Source organism: Chanodichthys erythropterus, chromosome 3 (assembly GCF_024489055.1).
Source record: "Chanodichthys erythropterus isolate Z2021 chromosome 3, ASM2448905v1, whole genome shotgun sequence".
Classification (NCBI taxonomy): domain Eukaryota; kingdom Metazoa; phylum Chordata; class Actinopteri; order Cypriniformes; family Xenocyprididae; genus Chanodichthys; species Chanodichthys erythropterus.
Window position 1 is genome coordinate 27,254,188 of NC_090223.1, and position 9,206 is coordinate 27,263,393.

The following is a 9,206-nucleotide window of genomic DNA, read 5'->3' on the forward strand; positions in this document are numbered from 1 at the left end:
TACTGATCTCTCGTCCTTGTTTCTTTTATTGCAAATTTAATTGATTTTAAATTGAGAAACACAAGCTACCAGTGAATTCAAAGCTGGATCTACCCCACATCCACTACCTGTTTTAATTACAAACCATATATATAGATATATATATACACACAATATATTTTAAGTTTTTTTTGCAAAATATGCAAATATATTTATATATACATATTTTTTTAGTATGTTCAGAGTGTAGGAAGACAGACTTGTTTAAAGGTGCCATTGAACATTTTTTTTTACAAGATGTAATATAAGTCTAAGGTGTCCCCTGAATGTGTGTGTGAAGTTTCAGCTCAAAATACCCCATAGATTTTTTTTTATAAATTTTTTTAACTGCCTATTTTGGGGCATAATTAGAAATGCACCAATTCAGGCTGTGGCCCCTTTAAATTCTCGTGCTCCCCGCCCCCGGAGCTTGCGCTTGCCTTAAACACCATAAACAAAGTTTACACAGCTAATATAACCCTCAAAATGGATCTTTACAAAGTCTTCGTCGTGCAGCATGTCTAATCGTGCAAGTATGGTGTTTATTTGGATGTTTACATTTGATTCTAAATGAGTTTGATATTGCTCCGTGGCTAAAGCTAACATTACACACTGTTGGAGAGATTTATAAAGAATGAAGTTGTGTTATGAATTAAACAGACTGCAAGTGTGTAAAAATGAAAATATCGACGGCTCTTGTCTCCGTGAATACAGTAAGAAACGATGGTAACTTTAACCACATTTAACAGTACATTAGCAGCATGCAAACGAAACATTTAGAAAGACAATTTACAAATATCACTAAAAATATCATGATATCATGGATCATGTCAGTTATTATCGCTCCATCTGCCATTTTTCGCTGTTGCTCTTGCTTACCTAGTCTGATGATTCGGCTGTGTGCAGCTCCAGACGTTAATACTGGCTTGTCTAATGCCTTGAACATGAGCTGGCATATGCAAATATTGGGGGCGTACATATTAATGGTCCTGACTGTTACGTAACAGTCGGTGTTATGTTGAGATTCGCCTGTTCTTCGGAGGTCTTTTAAACAAATGAGATTTATATAAGAAGGAGGAAACAGTGGAGTTTGAGACTCACTGTATGTCATTTCCATGTACTGAACTCTTGTTATTTAACTATGCCAAGATGAATTCAATTTTTAATTCTAGGGCACCTTTAAAGGTTTTGATTTCCAGAACCCTTCTATTACACTATTGCAAACCACAACTTGTTGACAAATTCCAATCACTTCCCAATGGAAAAAATCAAGTCCCACTCTACATTTTTTTATTGTTAAAGAAGCAGTGTCATTTGGACATATGTCACAATAGGGAAGAAAAGGCTATCACAACTTCTGTTTCATGCTGATTTTAAACTTTAGGGCTACTACTACATATTACCGAACAGTTAAAGAATACCATCATATTTTTTTGCTTTAAATGTTCAATTTGTAGACTCTGCAATTGTTAATATTGTCACATTTATTTATTTATTTGTTTATATTAAATAACAGCTTTCTTTGATAATGGTCAGATAAAATTCAATTATTTATAACATAATATATTTAATAGCATTATGTAAACAAAGTCATTAAGGCTAAAAAACAGACCAAAGAGATCCGGTTTGAGGTATTACCATTTGTTGTACTACAATAACATAAACAAGTAGAATACTACATTGATTATCCTCTCACATTATACACTATAATCATCTTAAGGTATATAACATATCATGTAAACAATGTTGCTCATAAATTCAGCATAGCATTTCCGCAATATAAATTATACTGTAAAATCAAACTGCAAATCAACTCCAAACATGATGTAAAATGGGAGCATTTTATATAATGTGTGTATTTGTGCATTTAGCAATGTTGTGTCCATGTTATATGGTGAGTTTGTTCCAGTTGTATGTATACCACAGCCACAACTTGCAGCTCTTCCTCAGTGAATCTCCTGTAATGTCCACACACCATTAGCATCACAGGCGGGTTTTATTCCCTTCTTCTGTACAGTGAGCTTGTGAAAGTCAATGTGTCTGAACTCTGCTGCAAAAATCCCAAATAGTGCAAAAAAACCCATGACCAGAGCCCACTCACACATGGCAGCTTCAGAACGAAACCCTGTTCTATGGAGAACAAACACTGAGAAGACAGAGGGTTAAGGACAACAAAATTAACACTTAGGATAAAATGTAGTGAAAATGCACTTTTTTCATTTCTCATTTCAGTTATGAAATGTCATTGTCCATGAGAGCTGAAGGATACTGCAGATGACCAAACAAGTACAGTGGCTGCAGAGGATGACACGCACAGGCACCACCCACTTGCGGTCAGGTGACGGCGGGTTGTAGTACGCAAGCCACGCCTGGACCCAGAAGTAAGCCAAACCCAGGAAGAAGGCCATGAGCGCCCCAAGCAGATGAACCCCCATCACTACAGATTGCTGATTGGACACACACATATGGATGTAAATCATGCATTAAAGGCCCTGATATACTCACAGCCAGTGTTGGGGGTAATGCATTACAAGTAACGCGAGTTACGTAATCAGATTATGTGACGAGCAGGGCGGGCGAGAGCCGTGAGGGAACGGCGCGAGGCCGGTGACGCGAGTGATAATGAGCGTCACCTGCGAGGCGTGCCGGCCTCGAGTCTCTCACGGAGGAGCTCCGGAGGCATAAAAGGAGGAGCGACTACAATGAAGGAGAGAGAGGACCAGGCCTGGACTTTATTTTATGTTTTGTTATGTTTGTGTGGCCGGCAGACGTCCGCGAGGGTCTGCCGGCATTACTTTTGTTTTGTTTGTTTATTTTATATTAAAGTTTGGTTGAATGTTCGCCGGTTCCCGCCTCCTTCTTCCCATATCTACTAACCTTGTTACATTGGTGCCGAAACCCGGGAGGAAGGAGGGACATGCTGTCGGAGAGCCCTCGCTGCTGAGGGGGATCGCGGTGCTGCGGAGTTCGGGCAGCGCGGGAGTGAAGACCGCGAGAGGCTGCCCGAGGCGGTGGTACTGGAGCCTAGTGAAAGGTGGGACGGAGAGCTCGAGGCTGCCCGAGGCGGTGGTACTGGAGCCTAGTGAAAGGTGGGACGGAGAGCTCGAGGCCGTGCCCCTGGGACGAGGTGGGGTGGCTGCCGTCCAAGAGGGAGCGGAGGAGTCGCCGCCGTTCGCCGTGGGCCGGAGCCTGCTGCCGTCCGCCATAAAGGGGAGGAGCAGGGAACGGGGGACTCGCTGCCGGCTGCCCTCAGTCGGAGGAGCCATCGCCGGCCGCCAGGAGGCGGTCGAGGATCGGGCCGTCCACCGAGCGTCCAGTGCCACCGCAGGGCACCGCGAAGAAGAGCCTCTCGGCAGGCTGAGGACCAAGCGGCAGTGTGTCGGGGAACCGGACCAAGAATTTTTTTTTTCTTTTTCCTCTCTCCCCTCTCTCGTCCTGTCGCTCCCCTTGCTTCCGTCTCCTTTCTCTCGTCTCGTCTGTCCTTACCCCCAGGTGCTGCGGCCGCCGAGACAGGCCCCGGGGGGGAGTAGAGCGCAGTCTCGGAGGTACCCCCCGGCCTGCGAGGGGCGTTGGGGGTATGTGACGAGCAGGGCGGGCGAGAGCCGTGAGGGAACGGCGCGAGGCCGGTGACGCGAGTGATAATGAGCGTCACCTGCGAGGCGTGCCGGCCTCGAGTCTCTCACGGAGGAGCTCCGGAGGCATAAAAGGAGGAGCGACTACAATGAAGGAGAGAGAGGACCAGGCCTGGACTTTATTTTATGTTTTGTTATGTTTGTGTGGCCGGCAGACGTCCGCGAGGGTCTGCCGGCATTACTTTCGTTTTGTTTGTTTATTTTATATTAAAGTTTGGTTGAATGTTCGCCGGTTCCCGCCTCCTTCTTCCCATATCTACTAACCTTGTTACAGATTACTTTTTAAGTAACTAGGCAGACGTGTGTGTCACGTTTTCTTAACGGTCCGCCTGAAAACAAATGCCGTGATGCCAAACCCCCTCATGGAAGAAGAATGCCGTTGTGTTTACAACTGTGAAAATGAGCGCTTTCCAGAATCAACTAAATGCTGGATTTTCAAAACTATGTGACGTTTGTGGCTCCATTGTTGCAGTAAACTTGCACAAATTGTTCTTGAATGGTTAATTTAATAGATGCACACTTGTCTGTTATTGTAGGTACATCGACTTTACATTTAACGCCCCTAAAAATGACACAGAACAAAACGAACTGTGATTGGTTGTGTTACATGTCAGTCAAAAGTCCTCGGTCCAATGAAAGCTGCAATAGAGTCCAGACCTTCTGCCGTTAGTCTGAAGGTCGGGCTATGCGAGACTCCTAGGGATGTAACGATACCCTCATGTCACGATTCAATACACATATCACGATACGATATTATTGCGATACTTCAAGACATACGTATGGTTGATTAAAATGCTAAATTTGGTATTACATTGGGAGTGGAAATGAACAGGCTTGGACATGGTGCTGGTAAACCAATGCACAGGACAATGTTGACACCAGAATAAAAATATTCATGATTCTGAAGCTGAAAATACAGAAAAACATGAATATGTTTGCACTCTGTCATTGTCTAGATATATTTAAAATAATGTAGGCCACGTTTTACTGTTAACACAAGATATTTGATATTCCCCCATTGCATTGTTAAACATTATGTTCAACATTATATATAGTAGTTCAATGTAGAACTGACACTAAAACTTTGTAAACTTGAATTTTCACCCATTTTGGGTGAACTGTACACTATACATACAGTATTGTCGCATTTTTGTATTGTGATATATTGTTCTAGTATAAAATCTTAATCTTTCCGGTGTGTTCATGTTATCACTCGCATTTGACCCTGACCTCGACGGACTGAACAGAAGAAATGAACCAGAGAAGAGTTCCATGTCAAAGAAGGCGGAGCCTCAGAGCCACACCTACTGTACCTGTTACGTCAGGGATGGGCATCTTTGGTCAGGGAGGGCCACTGCACTGCAGAGTTTAGGTCCAACCCTGATCAAACACACCTTTTATCAGTTAAACTCTGCAGGACAGGACTGAAGTTGCCCATCCCTGTATTACATCATCGCCATGAACCAAGCTGTTTTGAAAAGCACCAAATGAACTATATTTCAAATTATGTCACATCAGTTCGTTCTTTGATTTTGCTTTAAGTATATCAGGGCTTTAATGCAAAAGCAACCACAAATAAGCACAGCACAATTCGCAAGTAATCAAGTAACTTCCATTCGTTCACCACACAAAGAAACTGTACCTGGAAGTTTCCTAGAATGGAAATGCCAATGCTAGAGATGAAGCCAAGCACCAGACCGGCTGTATTTAAATGAGATGCACGACCCAAATCCCGGATCTGTTGAAATCTGATTGTGACAATCCATAGAGCTAAAGAAAGAAAAAGAAGTCACACAGAAGGTACAATACAATACAGTAGGCCTTTTCCTTTTCAAAACGAGATGAAAGGACTCACCCAACACACAGCAAATGTTGCAGATCTGAGAAAACAGGCAGCTCTGGGGGTTGTATGAGCCACACGTGCTGGAGGAAGCAATATTCATGGATTTTCAATGTTATACTTTCAAAACCCCATGCATTTATGCATTTCTGGCTCTGGAACGTCTTACAGACACATTAAGGTAATGCCAGAGGAGAACACTTCTTGAGGAAGATTAAATCCTTTGGTATTAGCAAGAAGCTTCTTTCTATAGACAGCATACTGATTTGAATCAGGAATGATTTTTGCAAATTCAGAAAGATTCATGAGATTCAACACAGTTTTCTCAACGTTAAGACTTTGATGATTGATGAGACGTCTCCTCACTAGAACGAATGACATCAAAATATGGTTTACTGAAATGGATGTCACTGACAATAACGGCTAAGCTGTGGGGACATTTGAGATTGGATTGTAAGATCAGTCAATTGAACAAAATGATGAAAGATTTAAGTCATGATAACAGTACATGCTCTGTGTACTTGGAGGCCTAAATGAGATTTGTAATGAGCAAAAGGTATCATTTGTGCTTCATAAAAGTAAGTAATCAAGTAAGAGTACCAAGTATTCAATTTTAAAAAAAAATTCCCCCAAAAAATAATACTTAAGCTTAGTCAAGTAGACTACAACTCCACTTTAAAGTAGACTACATACATACCTGATGTAAGGGAATTCTTCAGTTATATTAACAGAGTTATTGGACACTGCTATGGCATACCTGCACACAAACAAGCGCAGAAAGGGTCAAATAAAAACAAAACAATGGGGATTTTATAAAGAGTGAGTGAAACTGAAAGAAATACTCACACAACCCAAAGCCCAATTGTTCCAAACACTGCCAGACTGACAGGAAGTAACGCCCACGCCCACATGACGGACCAATCAGATCAGATCCTGTAGATAGACCATGTGACTCTTTACATATTATGAGTTCACATATATTAGCATGCATAAATTATAACTCTCCTCATCACAATGACCAGAGGAACATCCCAATAACCTTGTATTATTTGTGAAAAGATAACTAGAGACCTCAACACATGCTGTTTTCATTTTTATTCTATTATCCCTTTGCATATACTGCATCACACCCTATTCACCCATTGCCCCCTAGTGTCTATATGCAGGAACTACATAACACATCAACTTGAATATTACAAACCTAAGGTGTCTTCACAGGCTATTCAACCATTGTGAGACAGTTTTAAAAGCATAGGCTTACACAATACATGTCACAGGAAGTGCACAGGGAAATACAATGGATTCAGTAACAATACATGTAATTATGTAATTATTATACATTATGTATAATTATAGCTTTCATAAGTGTCTACTAATACTCTGAGCATTCCTCTCAATGACAAAAACGCACAACAAAAATGACAGTGGTGAGAAAAAGCAGTTAAGAAAGCAATCTGATTATAGCGATATGTATGTTTGCACAAGCTCTGAAATTCAGCGTTCCAATAGCCACGTCACATATTTTTATATAGCACTTTATACAACAGAACCAGGGAACCAGAAAGCAGCTCTAGATAAACAGAGTTAGCCACTATCTGCTTAGATTTTTACAACCCCACCAGTAGGCTATAAGTTATCACAGAACCATCAAGTTTAAGGGAAAGTAACGTTTTTCTCCACAAACAGCTCTGGTTACAGTGGTGTTAAATTTTATTCTGTACAACCATCTGAAGAGCAGAAAATGAAAGTGTCTCCTTACTTTTCTGACAGTTAAAACCTCAAAACCAACTTCTCTTTCAGCAGTTTTCCAAGCTGTATGTCTGCCAGTTTTTCTTCGAATGGCAAAGACTGGTATGCAGATACTGCTATGACAGTTTACTGCTTCACTGGGAATTAATATTACCATCGGTTTCTCATGTATTATTTTTTCAGGCCAGCAAAGTAGTATGACATTCCCCTTCAAGCTTTGGTGCCTCTGATGGTCTCTTCCCTACCACTATAACTAAAGACATTTTAAATCCTCTAAAACTGTTTTCATGACAATTATAAGAGAATAATCTGAATTCAGAGAACAAATGGAAAGCATTAGACTGAGGTACCAAAGGATTTCTTAAGCCAGCATTGAGATGACAAACCACTACTGTGTGTCATGAGATTCATTCAACTATTTTTACAACAGAAAAGATTTTAGCCACAAATCACTTAAACCTGTTAACAAAATCTTCAATTTAAGAAAGAAAAAAAAATAAAAATAAGAGTGGTGAGAAGTTTAACTTTAAGGAAAGAGCAGGCATCGAAGTCAGCAAAAGAAGTTGAAAATATAACATAAGATACACATGTAAACACCATTCTAAAGTTTGGGTCAGTAAGACATTTTATTATTATTATTAATACTTTCATTCAGCAAATATGTGTTCAATTCAAAAGTGACAGTATGATTTTTACATTGTCACAAAAAAAAATAAAAAATAAAAATAAATGCTGTTCTTTTGAAACCTGAAAAATATTAAGCAGCACAGCTGTTCTGAAAATAATCAGAATTGTTTCTTGATCATCAAATCATCATATTAGAATGATTTCTGAAGAATCATGTGACACTGAAGATGCTGAAAATCCAGCTTTGCCATCACAGGAATAAATTATTTTGAAAAAAATACATATTATTTAAATAGAAAACAGTTATTTTAAACTGTAATAATATTTCACAAATATGACTTTATCACTGAATTTACAATTATTTATTAGCTAGCAGACGCTTCAAATTGGGAGCCTAAGAAACCTCTTCCAAATAAAAAATCTTACCAAAGTTACCCAAACTTTTGTAGCATAATATTAAAAATTAAATGTCAAAGTGTAAATGAGAACCTCTGACTTACCGCTCTCTTACAACACTTGCTGCTTATGCATGTATACAGTCGGAAACTTTTACTCAGCACACCTGCTCGTTAATGCGAATATCCAGTATAAATGCGTACAGATTAGGCCTAGTGTGCAAACCAAGCGTCAAAATGTGAACGAAATATGATCTAAGAAGTGACTCTTATCATGGGATGATTTGAGTTTGAGTATCCGCGGGCAAATGAATCCCTATTAATCAGCGAAATAAGAGCAGATTCGCCAGACTGGTTCAAGCTGACGGTATAGTGAACGTCCAACAGGTTTCAAACCTTTGTGACTATGGACTTTGCGCCTGCATAATTTATTTATAACTGCACGAGTCACGACTAGTGTGAGTCGTTTAGAGGCTTGTGTGCCTCAGTTCAAACACTCTTCACGTTTTTACACCCACGGTCATGATGAATTGCTAGGACACCATATCACTTACATGTAAGTGGATAATCTGTCGGTGTCCTCCCTCATTATTTTATTATACAGCTAGTTAAGCCATTTATTGCCATGGTAAAGACCTTTTGCACATTTAAATAGTGTCATTATTATTACTTAACACCACATGTAGCCTACAGGTGTTGGACAATTAAACGGAAAACACCTCATTTTAGACCACAGTAATTTATTAATATGGTGTAGGGCCTCCTTTTGCAGCCAATACAACATGAGTTTGTCTTGGGAATGACAGATACAAGTCCTCTTTCAGAACAGTGGCCAGGTCACTATGTGATGCTGGTGGAGGAAAACATTTTCTGACTTGCTTCTCCAAACCCCAAAGTGGCTCAGAAATATTTAGCTCTGGTGACTGTGCAGAACATGCAATGCTC

The 9,206-nt window shown here is 40.2% G+C and overlaps 1 protein-coding gene across 1 annotated transcript; it reads right to left on the reverse strand.

Moving 5' to 3' along the window:
- Positions 1 to 1,297: 1,297 nt before the first annotated feature.
- On the reverse strand, positions 1,298 to 8,654 carry tmem150b (transmembrane protein 150B). Its single transcript, XM_067372558.1, has 7 exons — positions 8,367 to 8,654; positions 6,337 to 6,423; positions 6,188 to 6,247; positions 5,506 to 5,573; positions 5,293 to 5,420; positions 2,288 to 2,465; positions 1,298 to 2,164 (listed from the first exon to the last, which is right to left on the reverse strand). The coding sequence occupies exons 2-7, from the start codon at positions 6,399 to 6,401 to the stop codon at positions 1,965 to 1,967; spliced, it is 699 nt and encodes a 232-aa protein (XP_067228659.1). The 5' UTR covers positions 6,402 to 6,423; positions 8,367 to 8,654; the 3' UTR covers positions 1,298 to 1,964.
- Positions 8,655 to 9,206: the final 552 nt, after the last annotated feature.